General features: G+C 35.6%; 1 protein-coding gene across 4 annotated transcripts in view; it reads left to right on the forward strand.

Annotated features, from left to right (window-relative positions):
- ANKRD36C (ankyrin repeat domain 36C) overlaps positions 1 to 18,084 on the forward strand; it is a 178,317-nt gene that overhangs the window by 87,436 nt on the left and 72,797 nt on the right. For all 4 annotated transcript variants that reach the window (XM_063594808.1, XM_063594805.1, XM_063594806.1 and 1 more), the window contains 20 exons: positions 206 to 234; positions 329 to 401; positions 2,077 to 2,105; positions 2,200 to 2,272; positions 3,954 to 3,982; positions 4,073 to 4,145; positions 5,821 to 5,849; positions 5,944 to 6,016; positions 7,692 to 7,720; positions 7,815 to 7,887; positions 9,568 to 9,596; positions 9,691 to 9,763; positions 11,441 to 11,469; positions 11,565 to 11,637; positions 13,319 to 13,347; positions 13,442 to 13,514; positions 15,187 to 15,215; positions 15,310 to 15,382; positions 17,059 to 17,087; positions 17,183 to 17,255. In XM_063594808.1, the coding sequence (XP_063450878.1) occupies positions 206 to 234; positions 329 to 401; positions 2,077 to 2,105; positions 2,200 to 2,272; positions 3,954 to 3,982; positions 4,073 to 4,145; positions 5,821 to 5,849; positions 5,944 to 6,016; positions 7,692 to 7,720; positions 7,815 to 7,887; positions 9,568 to 9,596; positions 9,691 to 9,763; positions 11,441 to 11,469; positions 11,565 to 11,637; positions 13,319 to 13,347; positions 13,442 to 13,514; positions 15,187 to 15,215; positions 15,310 to 15,382; positions 17,059 to 17,087; positions 17,183 to 17,255 (1,020 nt within the window). The remainder of the gene's footprint in view (positions 1 to 205; positions 235 to 328; positions 402 to 2,076; positions 2,106 to 2,199; positions 2,273 to 3,953; positions 3,983 to 4,072; positions 4,146 to 5,820; positions 5,850 to 5,943; positions 6,017 to 7,691; positions 7,721 to 7,814; positions 7,888 to 9,567; positions 9,597 to 9,690; positions 9,764 to 11,440; positions 11,470 to 11,564; positions 11,638 to 13,318; positions 13,348 to 13,441; positions 13,515 to 15,186; positions 15,216 to 15,309; positions 15,383 to 17,058; positions 17,088 to 17,182; positions 17,256 to 18,084) is intronic.

Below are 18,084 nucleotides of genomic sequence, written 5' to 3' on the forward strand. Positions count from 1 at the left end.
TTGTAAGGGTATATTTCATGGAGCCTGTATTCCCTTTTCTCAGTGTACTTCTGTCATGTTCTAGTCCCCAGACACAAAGTAGAAGCCATCAAAGCCTGCGCTAATACAGGCAGGAGGACAGAGGTTGATGCTAACACCGCATGAATGTATGGATATCTTTGTCATATTTACATATGAGTGATTATGAATCCCTTTTGCTTTTCAGTGTCTTCTCAGAAACCACCAGCCTTGAAGGTAATGAAACTCTCATTTATGTTGTGAACGAGTTAATGTATGGTCTATGAAACATACTTTATTTGTTTATTATTTCGTTTCAAATTCCATTCAGGCTACAAGTGACGAGGAAGATTCTGTTTTGAGTATAGCCAGAGAAGAAAAGGATGGAGAAAAATCTAGGACAGGTAATTTTGAAAACAGATTTAATGTCGTGTTCTGTCCAGATAGATAAGAAGTTCTCTTCCCCAAATAAAGCAGCGGGTGGCTCGTCGAAGCTGCACTTTCTGATTCAGCAGGCCGGAGATTCTTCATTTGTAGTAAAGTTCTTGGGTGATGCTGATGCTGCTGGTCTGGAACATGATCTTCGCTGTAAGATTATACACTTCCCCACATTGAAGTTGGGAAGAAGATATATGGAGAGCAGTTGAAGACATAAGGGGCTCTGGGGAACAGCATAGTTTTGCTTTAATTCTCCAGCTTGTTCTCAGTAAGGGTGGAAGGAGAAAGAGAGGAAGTATCGATTTTACAGACGTCACATCGTACTGCTAAGAACAGACAGAAAACTTGTTGTAATAACCCGTACACACTGTAGGAGAACTAAGGAGACCCCTGGTGTAGCAATCATTTTCCCAAGGAAGACGGATTGTGAGGCAGGAAGGTGTGAAAAGAGGCAGTCATTTATATAATTTTGGGGTTTCCGCTGAGGAAACCTGAGTGAACTCACTTCAGATGCATTTGGAATATTTTAATAAAAAATACTTGATTTTGGCTGCTGCAGGAACTGCTGGAAGAAGGAAACAATCCTAGAATTGGCATAAAAACACACTGACTCATTACTCCTCTTTGTTACTATTAGGCATCAGAGATACATGTTTTGTTGATTTTAGTTATTGAAATGAGACAAACTTGAATATGAATACTTGGCTTCCTTTTTCAAGGAGCTACCTCTTGGATACAATAGCTATTTTATGAAACTTCTTTAGAGAACAACATGATACTCCCAACAAGGCTATTTGAGAAACAAAAATTATGCTGGATTCTAATTAACTCCTAAAATGGTCATTTTCAATGAATATTGCAGTGATTTCTGAATGAAAAACTGATCAATATCTAATGCTTGTAGCAGTTTTACTTTGTATAGGTATGTCAAAATTGATAATTGATGATATTTTTATTGAGGCTAATATATTATCCTTTGTTGCCACGACTGGATGAAGAAACTTTCGGAAGGCTAAACTAGTGGATAGAAGAAACTTAGGCAGATTATTACACCATATGGTTGAGAGAGATAATGAATATTATCTACTAGGTATCAGCAAACAGATATCCAAGGTGATCAATTTAGCACACTTCCACTGAAGAGATGTGAAGTGTACGTTCAACTGAATTGTCGTCGTAATTGTGTGCCTTCTCAGTAATTGGGCAAGTTAAAGAGCATGATGAATGTTTGTAGTATAATGGTGTAAATCCTTTTAATTTGTTGCATGAAAGATAAGTGGGATCATGTAGCACCTGCTTTGACATTGATTCTCAGGTGTATGAGTTGCTCCTCTGATTTTAGATCACTTTGTCCTCCTCACTCGGCATATCCACGTTGATATTGACACGGTTTTATTTTAGTTTTTGGCAGATGACAAATCATACCATGTTTGAAATTCTAAGACTATATTTCATGGCGCCTGTATTCCCTTTTCTCAGCGTATTTCTGTCATGTTCTAGTCCCCAGATACAAAGTAGAAGCCATCAAAGCCTACGCTAATACAGGCAGGAGGACAGAGGTTGATGCTAACACTGCATGAATATGTGGATAATTTTGTCATTTTTACATATGAGTGATTATGAATCCCTTTTACTTTTCAGTGTCTTCTGAGGAACCGCCAGGCTTGAAGGTAAGGAAACTGTCATTTATATTGTGAACTAGTAAATGTATAGTCTATGAAACATACTTTATTAATTTATTATTTCATTTCAAATTCCATTCAGGCTACAAGAGACGAGAAAGATTCTCTTTTGAATATAGCCAGAGGAAAAAAGCATGGAGAAAAAACTAGGAGAGGTAATTTTGAAAAGAGATTTAATGTCATGTTCAGTCCAGATAGATAAGAAATTCTCTTCCCTGAATAAATCAGCGGGGGGCTCGTTGAAGCTGCACATTCTGATTCAGCAGTCCTGAGATTCTTCATTTCAAGTAAGTTCTTGGGTGATGCTGATGCTGCTGGTCTGGAACATGATCTTCGCAGTAGGATTATACACTTCCCCACATTGAAATTGGGAAGAAGAAATATGGAGAGCAGTTCAAGGCATAAGGGGCTCTGGGGAACAACATAATTTTGCTTTAATTCTCCAGCTTGTTTTCAGTAAGGGTGGAAGGAGAAAGAGAGGAAGTATAGAATTTACACACTTCAGATCGTACTGCCAAGAAAAGACAGAAAGCTTGTTGTGCAACCCGTAGACACTGTAGGAGAACTAAGGAGACCCCTGGTGTAGCAACTATTTTCCTAAGGGAGACGGATTGTGAGGCAGGAAGGTGTGAAAAGAGGAAGTCATTTATATAATTTTGGGGTTTCTGCTGAGGAAACCTGAGTGAACTCAACTTCAGATGCATTTGGAATATTTTCATAACAAATATTTGATTTTGGCTGCTCCAGGAACTACTACTGGAAGCAGGAAACAATGGTATAATTGGAATACACCACCACACTGACTCATTACTCCTCTTGGTTACTAGGAGGCATCAGAGATACATGTGTTGTTGATTGTAGTTACAAAAATGAGATAATCTTGAATACGAATAAATTTGCTTCCTTGTTCAAGGAGCTACCTCTTGGATAAAATAGCTATTTAATGACACTTCTTTAGAGAATAACACGATACTCCCAACAAGACTATTTTAGACACAAGAGTGATGTTGAATTCTAGTTAACCCATAAAATGGTCATTTTCAATCAATATTGCAGTGATTTCTGGATGAGAAAGTGATTAATATCTAATGCTTGTAGCAATTTTACTTTGTAGCATTATGTCAAAGTTGATAATTGATCATATTTTTATTGAGGCTAATATATTATCCTTTGGTGCCAAGAGTGGATGAAGAAATTTTTGGAAGCCTAAACTAGTGGATACAAGAAACTGAGGCAAATTATTACACTACATGGTTGTGAGAGATAATCAATATTATCTACTAGGTATCAGCAAACAGATATCCAAGGTGATCAATTCAGGACACTTCCACTGAAGAGATGTGAAGTGTACGTTCAACTGGAGTGTCATCGTAATTGTGTACCTTCTCAGTTATTGGGCAAGTTAAAGAGCATGATGAATGTTTTTAGTATAATGGTGTAAATCCTTTTGATTTGTTGCATGAAAGACATGTGGGATCATGTAGCATCTGTTTTGAGATTGATTGTCATGTGTATGAGTTGCTCCTCTGATTTTAGATCGCATTTGTCCTCATAACTCAGCATATCCACACTGATATTGACACGGTTTTATTTTAGTTTTCGACACATGACAAATCATACCATTTTTGAAATTGTAAGGGTATATTTCATGGAGCCTGTGTTCCCTTTTTTCAGTGTATTTCTGTCATGTTCTGGTCCCCAGACAGAAAGTAGAAGCCATCAAAGCCTCCACTAATGCAGGCAGGAGGACAGATGTTGATGCTAACACTGTGTGAATGTATGGATAACTTTATCATATTTACATGTGAGTGATTATGTATCCCTTTTACTTTTCAGTGTCTTCTCGGAAAAAACCAGCCTTGAAGGTAATGAAACTCTCATTTATATTGTGAGCTAGTAAACGTATAGCCTATGAAACATACCTTATTTATTATTTTGTTTCAAATTGTATTCAGGCTGCAAGTGATGGGAAAGATTCTTTTTCAAATATAACCAGAGAAAGAAAGGATGGAGAAACATCTAGGACAGGTAATTTTGCGAAACACATTTAATGTCATGTTCAGTCCAGATAAGAAGTTCTCTTCCCCGAATAAATCAGTGGGGGGCTGGTCGAAACTGCACATTCTGATTCAGTAGGCCTGAGATTCTTCATTTCTAATAAGTTCTTGGGTTATGCTGATGCTGCTGGTCTGGAACATGATCTTCGCTGTAAGATTATACACATCCCCACATTGCAATTGGGAGGAAGAAATATGGAGAGCAGTTGAAGACATAAGGGGCTCTGGGGGCACAGCATAATTTTGCTTTAATTCTGTAGCATCTTTTCATTAATGGTGTAAGGAGAAAGAGTGGAAATACAGATTTTACTGATGTCACATGGTAGTGCTAAAAACAGACAGAAAACTGTTCATAATAAGCCGTAGACACTGTAGAAGGAGAACTGAGGAGACCCCTGATGTAACAATTATTTTCCAAATGAAGACAGATTGTGAGGCAGGAAGGTGGGAAAAGAGGAAGTCATTTATATAATTTTGGGGTTACTGCTGAGGAAACCTGAGTGAACTCACTTCAGATGCATTTGGAACATTTGCATAAACAACATTTAATTTTGGCAGCTCCAGCAACTGCTGGAAGCAGGAAACAGTGTTTGAATTGGCATAAAAACACAATGACTCATTACTCCTCTTTGTTACTATTAGGCATCAGCGATACATGTTTTGTTGATTTTAGTTATAGAAATGAGATAAACTTGAATATGAATACATTGGCTTCCTTGTTCAAGGAGCTACCTTTTGTATAAAATAGCTGTTTAATGAAACTTCTTTAGAAAATTACATGATACTCCCAACAAGGTATTTTAGAAACAAAAATAGTGTTGCATTCTAATTAAGTCCTGGAGTGATCATTTTCGATGAATATTGGAATGATTTCTGAATGTAAAACTTATTAATATCTAATGCTTGTAGCAGTTTTACTTTGTAGAAATATGTCAAAATTGATAAGTGATGATATATTTATTGAGGCTTATATATTATCCTTTGGTGCCATGAGTGGATGAAGAAACTTTTGGAAGGCTAAACTGGTGGATACAAGAAACTTAAGCAAATTATTACACCACCTGGGTGTGAGATATAATGAATATTATCTACTAGGTATCAGCAAACAGGTATCCAAAGTGATCAATTTAGGACACTTCCACTGAAGGGACGTGAAGTGTAAGTTCAACTGAATTGTCATCGTAATTGTGTGCCTTCTCAGTTATTGGGCAAGTTAAAGAGCATGATGGATGTTTGTAGTATAATGGTGTAAATCCTTTTGATTTCTTGCATGAAAGACATGTGGGATCATGTTGCACCTGCTTTGACATTGATTCTCAGGTGTACGTGTTGCTCCTCTGATTTTAGATCACTTTGTCCTCATCACTCGGCATATCCACGTTGATATTGACACGGTTTTATTTTAGTTTTCTACATATGACAAATCATACCATGTTTGAAATTCTAAGACTATATTTCATGGAGCCTGTAATCCCTTTTGTCAGAGTATTTCTGTCATGTTCTAGTCCCCAGACACAAAGTAGAAACCATCAAAGCCTACACTAATACAGGCAGGAGGACAGAGGTTGATGCTAACACTGCATGAATGTATGGATAATTTTGTCATTTTTACTTATGAATGATTATGAATCCCTTTTACTTTTCAGTGTCTTCTGAGCAACCACCAGGCTTGAAGGTAATGAAACTGTCATTTATATTGTGACCTAGTAAATGTATAGTCTATGAAACATACTTTATTAATTTATTATTTCATTTCAAATTCCATGCAGGCTACAAGTGACGAGAAAGATTCTATTTTGAATATAACCAGAGGAAAAAATCATGGAGAAAAAACTAGGAGAGGTAATTTTGAAAAGAGATTTAATGTCATGTTCAGTCCAGATAGATAAGAAATTCTCTTCCCTGAATAAATCAGCGGGGGGTTTGTTGTAACTGCACATTCTGATTCAGCAGTCCTGAGATTCTTCATTTCAAATAAGTTCTTGGGTGATGATGATGCTGCTGGTCTGGAACATGATCTTCGCAGTAAGAGTATACACTTCCCCACATTGAAATTGGGAAGAAGAAACATGGAGAGCAGTTCAAGGCATAAGGGGCTCTGGGGAACAACATAATTTTGCTTTAATTCTCCAGCTTGTTTTCAGTAAGAGTGGAAGGAGAAAGAGAGGAAGTATAGAATTTACACACTTCAGATTGTACTGCCAAGAAAAGACAGAAAGCTTGTTGTAACAACCCGTAGACACTGTTAGGAGAATTAAGGAGACCCCTGGTGTAGCAACTATTTTCCTAAGGAAGACGGATTGTGAGGCAGGAAGGCAGAAAAAGAGGAATTCTTTTATATAATTTTGGGGTTTCTGCTGAGGAAACCTGAGTGAACTCACTTCAGATGCATTTGGAATATTTTCATAACAAATATTTGATTTTGCCTGCTCCAGGAACTACTGGAAGCAGGAAACAATGGCATAATTGGAATACACCACCACACTGACTCATTACTCCTCTTGGTTACTAGGAGGCATCAGAGATACATATTTTGTTGATTGTAGTTATAAAAATGAGATAATCTTGAATATGAATAAATTTGCTCCCTTGTTCAGGGAGCTACCCCTTGGATGAAATAGCTATTTCATGAAACTTCTTTAAAGAATAACATGGTCCTCCCAAAAAGTCTATTTTAGAAACAAAAATGATGTTGAATTCTAATTAACTCCTAAAATGTTCATTTTCAATGAATATTGCAGTGATTTCTGAATGAAAAACTGATTAATATCTAATGCTTGTAGCAGTTTTACTTTGAAGAAGTATGTCAAAGTTGATAATTGATGATATCTTTATTGAGGCTAATATATTATCCTTTGCTGCCAAGAGTGGATGAAGAAACATTCAGAAGTCTATACTAGTGGATACAAGAAACTTAGGCAAATTATTACACCACATGGGTGTGAGAGGTAATGAATATTATCTACTAGGTATCAGCAAGCAGATATCCAAAGTGATCAATTTAGGACACTTCCACTGAGGAGATGTGAAGTGTATGTTCAACTGAAATGTCGTCGTAATTCTGTGCCTTCTCATTTATTGGGCAAATTAAAGAGCATGATGAATGTTTGTACTATAATTGTGTATATCCTTTGATTTCTTACATGAAACACATGTGGGGTCATGTAGCACCTGCTTTGATATTGATTCTCAGGTGTATGAATTGCTCCCCTGATTTTAGATCACTTTGTCCTCATCACTCGGCATATCGACATTGATATTGACAGGGCTTTATTTTAGTTTTCGACATATGACAGATCATACCATGTTTAAAATTGTAAGGATATATTTCATGGCGCCTGTATTCCCTTTTTTCAGTGATTTCTGTCATGTTCTTTTCCCCGACACAATATAGAAGCCATCAAAGCCTACACTAATACAGGCAGGAGGACAGAGATTGATGCTAACACTGTATGAATGTATGAATAACTTTATCATATTTACGTATGAGTGATTATGTATCCCTTTTGCTTTTCAGTGTCTTCTCATAAACAACCAGCCTTGAAGGTAATTAAACTCTCTTTTATATTTTGAACTATTAAGTGTATAGTCTATGAAATATACTTTATTTATTGACTGTTGTGTTTCAAATTCCATTCAGGCTACAAGTGACAAGGAAGATTCTATTCCAAATATAGCCACAAAAACAAAGGACGAACAAATATCTGGGACAGGTAATTTTGCAAACACATTTAATATGATGTTCATTCAAGATAGAAGAGAACTTCTCTTCACCAAATAAAGCAGCGGGGGGTTCGTCAAATCTTCATGTTCTGATTCAGTATTCCTGAGATTATTCATTTGTAATAAGTTCTCGGGTGACCCTGATGCTGTGGTCCTTGGCCATGATGAAAGTACTAAGATTTTAGATGTCTGTACTTTGAAATTGGGAAAAAGAACCATCTGACCACAATTCAACATATAACAGGCTCAGGGGACAGCATCATTTTGCTTTAATTCTACAGCATGTTTTCATCAAGAGGGGAAAGAGAAAGAGATGAAGTAATAGATATTAGAGGCGTCAGATTGTATTGTGATAAACAGAGGGAAAAGTGTTCCTAATACCACAAAAACACTGTAGAATGAGAAGTAACAAGAGCAGTGATGTAGCAATTATTTTCCTCAAGGAATAGGGATTGTGAGTCAGGAAGGAGGGAGAAGAAGAAGTTATTTATGTAATTTGGGATTTCTGCTGAGGAAACCTCACTGAACTCACTTCAATACATTTGGAACATTTGCATAAAAGAAGATTTGATTTTGGGTGCTTCAGGAACTACTGGAAGCAGGAAACTATGCTAGATTTGGAATAAACCACAGTGACTCATTACTCCTCTTTAGGAGTAATTTACTATTAGGCATCAGAGATACATGTTTTGTTGATTTCAGTTATAAAACTGAGATAAACGAATATGAGTACATTGGCTTCAAAGTTCAAGGAGCTAAGTCTTGGATAAAATAGCTATTGAATGAAACTTCTTTAGAGAATAGCATGATACTCCAAAGAAGACTTTTTAGAAACAAAAATTATGTTGAATTCTAATTAACTCCTAAAGTGGTCCTTTCCATGAATATTTGATTGATTTCTGAATGTAAAACTTATTAATATCTAATGCTTGTAGCAGTTTTACTTTGTAGAAGTATGTCAACATTGGTAAATGATGATATTTTTATTGAGGCTAATATATTATCCTTTGGTGCCATGAATGGATGAAGAAACTTTCAGAAGGCTAAACGAGTGGATACAAGAAACTTAGGCAAATTATTACACCACAGAGGTGTGAGAAATAATGAATATTATCTACTAGGTTTCAGCAAACATAATCCAAGCTGATCAATTTAGGACACTTCCACTGAAGAGACGTGAAGTGTACATTCAACTGAAATATCATTGTAATTGTGTGCCTTCTCAGTTATTGGGCAAGTTAAAGAGCATGATGAATGTTTGTACTATAATGGTGTAAATCCTTTTGATTTCTTGCATGGAAGACATGTGGCATCATGTAGAACCTGCTTTGACATTGATTCTCAAGTGTATGAGTTGCTCCTCTGATTTTAGATCACATTTGTCCTCATCACTTGGCATATCCATGTTGATATTGACACGGTTTTATTTTAGTTTTGGACATATGACAAATCATGCCATGTTTGAAATTGTAAGTATATTTTGTGAAGCCTGTATTCACCTTTTTCAGTGTATTTCTGTCATATTCCAGTCCTCAGTCACAAAATAGAAAACAGCAAATCCTATACTAATACAGGCAGGAAGATATATCTTGATGCCAACAGTGCATGAAAGTATGGATAAATTTATCATATTTACATATGAGTGATTATGTATCCCTTTTGCTTTTCAGTGTCTTCTCAGAAACAACCAGCCTTGAAGGTAATTAAACTCTCATTTATATTGTGAACTATTAACTGTGTGGTCTATGAAACATAGTTCATGTATTGATTATTTTGTTTCAAATTCCATTCAGGCTACAAGTGACAAGAAAGATTCTGTTTCGAATATACCCACAGAAATAAAGGATGGACAACAATCTGGAACAGGTAATTTCACAAAACACATTTAATGTCATGTTCAGTCCAGATAGAAAAGTACTTCTCTTCCCCAAACAAATCAGTGCGGGGCTCATCAAAACTGCACATTCTGATTCAGCAGGCCTGAGATTCTTCATTTTTAATAAGTTCTTGTGTGACGCTGATGCTGCTGGTCTTGGACATGATCTTTGTAGTAAGATTATAGACTTCCCCACATTGAAATTGGGAAGAAGAAATATGGAGAGCAGTTCAAGACATAAGGGTCTCAGGGGAACAGCATAATTTTGCTTTAATTCTACAGCATGTTTTCAATAAGGGTAGAAGGAGAAAGACATGAAATATAGATTTTATAGATGTCACATCATTCTGCTATAAGAAAGACAGAATAGTGATCCTAATAACCTGTAGACACTGTAGAATGAGAACTAAGGAGACCACTGATATAGCAATGATTTTTCCCAAGGAAGAGGGATTGTGAGGCAGGAAGGAGGGAAAAGAAGTTATTTATGTAATTTTGGGGTTTCTGCTGAGGAAACCTGAGTGAACTCACTTCAGAGGCATTTAGCATATTTGCATAAAGAAGATTTGATTTTGGCAGCTGCTGGAACTACTGGGTGCAGGAGATAATGCTAGAATTGGGATAAACTTCATTTACTAATTACTCTTCTTTGTTACTGTTAGGTATCAGACTTACACGTTTTGTTGATTTTAGTTATAGAAATTAGATAAACTTGAATATGAATACATTGGCTTCATTGATCAAAGAGCTGACTCTTGGATAAAATAGGTATTTAATGAATATTCTTTAGAGAATAGCATGATACTCCTAACAAGACTATTTTAGAAACAAAAATAATGTTGAATTCAACAACTGACTCCTAAAATGGTAATTTTCAATGAATATTGGAGTGATTTCCAAGTGTAAAAGCTTATTAATATCCAATACTTGTAGCAGTTTTATTTAGTAGAATTATGTCAAAATTGATAATTGATGATGCTTTTTATTGAGGTTATATATTATACTTTGTTGCCATGAGTGGATGAAGAAATGTTCAAAAGGCTAAACTAGAGAACACAAGAAGCTTAGGCAAATTATTACAGCACATGGGTGTGAGAAATAATGAATTATTTACTTGGATTCAGGAAACATATATCCACGTTGATCAATTTAGGTCCCTTCCACTTAAGAGGTGTGAAGTGTAAGTTCAAGTGTAGTGTCATTGTAATTGTGTACCTTCTCAGTTATTGGGCAAGTTAAAGAGCATGTTGAATGTTTGCAGTATAATGGTTTAATCATTCGGATATCTTGCATGAAAGTCATGCGGGTGCATGTACCACCTGCTTTGACATTGATTCCCAGGTGATTAGTTGCTTCTGTGATTTTAGACCACATTTGTCCTCATCACTCGGCATATCCTTATTGAAATTGACACTTTTATTTTAGTTTTAGTCATATGACAAATCATACTACGTTTGAAATGCTTAGTGTATATTTCTTGAAACCTGTATTCCTGTTTTCTTCAGTGTATTTCTGTCATGTTCCCATCCCAAAACACAAAGTATAAAGCATCAAAGCCTACACTAATAACTGCAGACAGAGGCAGCTTGATGCTAACACTGCATGAATGTTTGAATAACTTTATCATATGCACATATGAGTGATTATGTATCTGTTTTGCTTTTCAGTGTCTTCTCAGAAACAACCAGCCTGGAAGGTAATTAAACACTCATATATATTTTGAACTATTAACTGTATGGTCTATGAATATATACTTTATGTATTGATTATTTTGTTTCAAATCCCATTCAGGCTACAAGTGTCAAGAAAGATTCTGTTCGGAATATAGCCACAGAAATAAAGGATGGACAAATACCTGGGACAGGTATTTTGGAATACACCTTTAATGTAATGTTCGATCAAATAGAAGAGAAATTCACTTCCCCAAATAAATCAGCGGGGGGTTCATTGAAGCTTTATGTTTGGATTCTGCATGGCTGAGATTCTTCATTTGTAATAAGTTCTCGGGTGACCCTGATGTTGCTGGTCCTTGACCATGATCTAAGTAGTAAGATTGTAGACTTCCCTACATTGAAATTGGGAAGAAGAACCATAGGAGAGTGGTTCAGCACATAACAGCCTCAGGGGACAGCATCATTTTGCTTTAATTCTACAGCAAGTTTCCATCAAGAGGGGAAGGAGAAAGAGATGAAGTAATAGATATTATAGGTGTCAGATAATATTGTTATAAACAGAGGGAAAAGTGATCCTAATACCTCAAAAACAGTGTAGAATGAGAAGAAACAAGATCACTGAAGTAGCAATTATTTTCCACAAGGAAGAGGGATTGTGAGGCAGGAAGGAGAGAAAAGAAGAAGTTATTTATGTAATTTTGGGGTTTCTGTTGAGGAAACCTGAGGGAACTCACTTCAGATAAATTTGGAATATTTGCATAAAAGAACATTAAATTTTGGCTTCTCCAAGAACTACTGGAAGCAGGAAACAATGCTAGAATTGGGATAAAGCACACTGACTCGTTACTCCTCTTTGATACCATTAGGCATCAGAGATACATGTTTTGTTGATTTTAGTTATAGAAATGAGATAAACTTGAATATGAATACATTGGCTTCGTTGTTCAAGGAGCTAACTCTTGGGTAAAATAGCTATTGGATGAAACTTCTTTAGAGAATAGCATGATACTCCCAACAAGACTATTTTAGAAACAAAAAGTATGTGGAATTCTAATTAACTCCTAAAGTGGTCATTTTCAATGAATATTGGAGTGATTTGTGAATGTAAAACATATTAATATCTAATGCTTGTAGCAGTTTTACTTTGTAGAAGTATGTCAAAATTGATAATTGATGATATTTTTATTGAGGCTAATATGTTATCCTTTGGTGCCATGAATGGATGAAGAAACTTTTGGAAAGCTAAACGAGTGGATACAAGAAACTTAAGCAAATTATTACACCACGTGGGTGTGAGGAATAATAAATATTATCTACTCGGTTTCAGCAAACAGATATCCAAGGTGATCAATTTAGGGCACTTCCACTGAAGAGGCGTGAAGTGTACATTCAACTGAAGTGTCATTGTAATTGTGTACCTTCTCTGTTATAGGGCACGTTAAAGAGCATGATGAATGTCTGTAGTATAATGGTGTAAATCCTTCTGATTTCTTGCATGAAAGACCTGTGGGATCAAGTACCACCTGCTTTGACATTGATTCTCAGGTGTATGAGTTGATCCTCTGATTTTAGATCACATTTGTCCTCATCACTCAGCATATCCACGTTGATATTGACAGGGTTTTATTTTAGTTTTAGACATATGACAAATCATACCATGCTTGAAATTGTAAGTATATTTTTCATGAAGGCTGTATTACTTTTTTTCAGTGTATTTCTGTCATGTTCCAATCCCCAGACACAAAGTAGGAAACATCAAATCCTACCCTAATACAGGCAGAAGGATACAGCTTGATGCTAACACTGCATGAATGTATGAATAACTTTATCATATGTACATGTGAGTGATTATGTATCCCTTTTGCTTTTCAGTGTCTTCTCAGAGACGACCAGCCTTGAAGGTAATTAAACTCTTATTTATATTGTGAACTAGTAATTGTATAGTCTATGAAACATACTTTATTTATTTATTATTTTGTTTCAAATTCCATTCAGGCTACAGGTGATGAGAAAGATTCTGTTTCGAATATAGCCAGAGAAATAAAGGATGGAGAAAAATCTGGGACAGGTAATTTTGCAAAACACATTTAATGTCATGTTCAGTCCAGATAGAACAGAACTTCTCTTCCCCAAATAAATCAGTGGGGGGCTTGTCGAAGCTGCACATTCTGATTTTGCAAACCTGAGATTCTTAATTTGTAATAAGTTCTCGGGTGACGCTGATGCTGCTGGTCTTGGACGTGATCTTCGAAGTAAGATTATAGACTTCCCCACATTGAAATTGGGAAGAAGAAACATTGGAGAGCATGTCAAGACATAAGGGGCTCAGGGGACAGCATAATTTTGCTATAATTCTACAGCATGTTTTCACCAAGGGTGGTAGGAGATAGAGATGAAGTATAGATTTTACAGACATCACATCGTGTTCTTAAAAACAGATGGAAAAGTGATCATAATAACCCATAAACACTGTAGAACGAGAACTAACGAGACCGCTGATGTAGCAATTACTTTCCTCAAGGAAGAGGGATTGTCAGGCAGAAAGGAGGGAAAATAAGAAGTTATTTAGGTAATTTTGTTGTTTCTTCTGAGGAAACGTGAGTTCAGATGCATATTCGAATATTTTCCTAAAAGAAGATTTGATTTTGGCTGCTTTAGGAACCAGTGGAAGCAGGAAGGACTCCTAGAATTGGGATAAACCACAGTGACTCATTACTCCTCTTTGTTACTCTTGGGCGTCAGAGATATATGTTTTGTTGATATTAGTTATTCAAGTGAAATAAACATGAATATGCATATATTGGCTTTGCTTTTCAATTAGCTAACTTTGGATAAAATAGCAATTTAATGAAAATGCTTTAGAGAGTAACATGATACTTCAAACCAGACTATTTTAGAAACAAAATTAATTTGAATTCATTGACTTTTAAAATTGTTATTTTCAATGAATATTGGAGTGGTTTCCAAATGTAAAAGGTTATTCATATCTAATGCTTGTAGCAACTTTATTTTGTATAAGTATGTCAAATTTGATCATTTATTATACTTTTTGATATGGTTTATATATTATACTTTGTTGCCATGAGTGGATGAAGAACCTTTCTGTAGCCTAAACTAGAGGACACAACAAATGTAGGCACATTATTACACCACATGGGTTTGAGAAATAAAGAATATTGTATACAGGATTATCCAAACCTATATCCAAGCTGATGAAGCTGCGACACTTCCACTGAGGACTTGTGAAGTGTACATTCTACTAAAGTGTCATTGTCATTGTGTACCTGCTCAATTACGAGGCAAGTTAAAGAGCGTGATGAATACTTGCAGCATAATGGTATAAATCCCTCTGATGTCTTGCATGAAAAACATGCAGTAGCATTTAGTACCTTCTTTGACATTGATTCCTGGGTGTATGAGTTGCTCCTCTGATTTTAGATCACATTTCTTTTCATCATTCGGCATATCCACATTGATATTGACACTTTTTATTTCAGTAATACACACATGACGCATAATACCTCTTTGTAATTTCTGACTGTATATTTTCTGGAAGCGTGTATTCCTATTTTCTTCAGCATATTTCCTCATGTTCCTGTCCCAAAGACACAAACTGTAAAACATCAAATCCTACACTAGTACAGGCAGGAGGATACAGCTTGATGCTAACACTGCATGAATGTATGGATAACTTTATCATATTTACATATGATGGATTATATATTTCTTTTACTTTTCAGTGTCTCCTCAGAAACAATCGGCCCAGAAGGTAGTTACTCTTTCATTTATATTTTGAATTATTTATTGCATAGCCTATGAAATATGTATTATGTATTGACTATTTTGTTTCTCTTTCCATTCAGGTTATATTTAAAAAGAAAGTTTCTCTTTTGAATATTGCCACAAGAATAATGGGCAGTTGGAAATCTGGAACAGGTAATTTGGCAATATACATTTAATGTCATGTGCTCTCAAGATAGAAGACAACGTCCCATCCCTGAATAGATCAGCGGGGGCTCATTGAAAATGCACTTTCTGATTCAGCAGGCCTGAGATTGTGCATTTCTACTGAGTTGTCAGGTGTTGTTGATGCTGCTGGTCGTTGGCCATGATCTTAGTAACAAGCTTATAGACTTCCCTACATTGAAACTGTGTAGAAGAACCGTTGGAAAACAGTTCAAGACATAAGAGATAAGAGGATCAGGGGACAGCATAATTTTGCTCTTATTTCAGAGCATGTTTCTATGGAAAGGGGAAGGAGAAAGAGAAAAAGTAATAGAAATTGTAGACGTCAGATAGTACTGCTTAAACCAGAGGGGGGAAGTTGTCATAATAACCCATAAACACTGGAGAATGAGGAGCAAGGTGACCACTGATGTAGTAATTATTTTCATCAAGAAAGAGGGATTGCAAGGCAAGAAAGAGGGGAAGGAAGAAGTTATTTAGGTAATTTTGGGGTTTCTGCTGAGGAAGCCTGAGTGAACTCACTTCAGACGCATTTAGAATATTTGCATACCGGAAGATCTGATTTCTGGCTGCTCCAATGACTACTGGAATCAGGAAGGAGTGCTAGAATTGGGATAAACCACAGTGCCTCATTATTCATGTTTATTAGTATCAGACATCACACATATATTTTTTATTAGTTATTCAAATGAGTTGAAGTTTAATATGAATATTTAGTTTTTTTCCAAAGTGCTGGCTGTCTTGTTAAAATAGCTATTTAATGAAAATTCTTTATAGTAAAGTGATATTCCAGAGCAGACTAATTTTACAGACAAAAATAATGTTGAATGCATTAATTGAATCCTAAAGTGGTTATTTTCAATGAATATTGGACTGATTTCCAAATGTATAAGTTTATTAATATCTAATGCCTGGAGCAATTCCATTTTGTATAAATATGTATAATTTATTATACTTTTTGATGGGGTTTATATATTATACCTTCTTGCCATTAGTGGATGAAGAAACTTTCTGAAGGCTAAACTAGAGGATATAAGAAATGTAGGCAGATTATTACACCACATGGGCATGATAAATAATGAATATTAACTACTAGGATTCACCAAACATATATCCAAGCAGATCAATTCAGGACACTTACACTGAAGACACGTGAAGTGTATGTTCAACTGAAGTGTCATTGTAATTGTGTACCTTCTCAGTTATCAGACAAGCTAAAGAGCATGATGAATGTTTATGTTATAATGGTATAAAGCCTTCTGATGTCTTGAATGAAAGTCATGCAGTCGCAGTTAGCACCAGCTTTTACACTTATTTCTAGGGTTATGACTTGCTCCTCTGATTTTAGATCACATTTCTCCTTGTTAATCAGTATATCCACATTGATATTAACACTTTATTTTTAGCAATAGATGTGGTGCATAATCTCACTTTTTAACTTGTAACTTATGTTTTTGAAGCTTGTATTCCTATTTTCTTCATTGCATTTCTATCATGTTACTGTCCCAAAGAAACAAACTAGAAAAACATGAAACCCTACACTAATACAGGCAAGAGTATTCAGTTTGATGCTAACACTCCACGAATGTATGGTTGGCCTTACCATATTTACATATGATGGATTATATATTTCTCTTGCTTGTTAGAGTATCCTGAGAATCTGCCCACCTTGAAGGTAATTACTCTTACATTTATATTTTTAATTATTAACTGCATAACCTATACCAATATACATCATGTGCTAATCACTTTGTTTTAAAACCCATTCAGGCTACAATTGAAAATAAAGATTCTGTTCTGAATACAGCCACCAAAATGAAGGATGTACAAACATCCACACCAGGTAAACTTTGCATTGTAGATTTAACTCTGGAAAGAAGTACATTAATCTGTTTGTAATGCTCATAGTCTTTCTATTCTCAATTATTTCAATTTTTATATTTTATTTCAGGATTTCATCTAAATAATGCAGCTGTTATCATTTTCAAAAATGAGATTTACATGCATAAGGAAAATATATTTTTAAAACATAAGGTTTTTTTTTTTTTTTTTTTGGAGACAGAGCTTTGCTCTTGTTGCCCAGGCTGGAGTGCAATGGCTCAATTGTAGCTCACCGCAACCTCCACCTTCCTGGTTCAAGCAATTCTCCTGCCTCAGCCTCCCGAGTAGCTGGGATTACAGGTATGCACCACCATGCCCGGCTAATTTTGTATTTTTAGTAGAGACAGGCTTTCTCCATGTTGGTCAGGCTGGTCTTGAGCTCTCGACCTCAGGTGATCCTCCCGCCTCGCCCTCCCAAAGTGCTGGGATTACAGGTGTGAACCACCATGCCTGGCCTAAAAATATAAGGTTTTATTCAGATGTTTCTACTTTTACATTTTGATACTCTGAAGTTTCCAATTTGGAATTTCAATAGTTTTTAGCGAATTAAAGAGATCAATTTTGATACTGTAAAATATTTGTTTTGCTTTAAAAGTCAATTCAAATTATGGCTTTTAGCTAATGAAATGTTTTATTTTGTAACATATTTGTTTTGTTTTAACTTTTGTTGGTTCTGGTCAATTTTGTTGCACTTATTATATTAAGCCAATCAGATGTTCTGATTAGCACACTGTGTGTGTGTGTGTTACTTTATTTTTTTGTTTTTAATTTTAATGAGTAAATTGTAGGTG

The sequence above is a fragment of the Pan paniscus genome, chromosome 12, assembly GCF_029289425.2.
Source record: "Pan paniscus chromosome 12, NHGRI_mPanPan1-v2.0_pri, whole genome shotgun sequence".
Classification (NCBI taxonomy): Eukaryota; Metazoa; Chordata; class Mammalia; order Primates; family Hominidae; genus Pan; species Pan paniscus.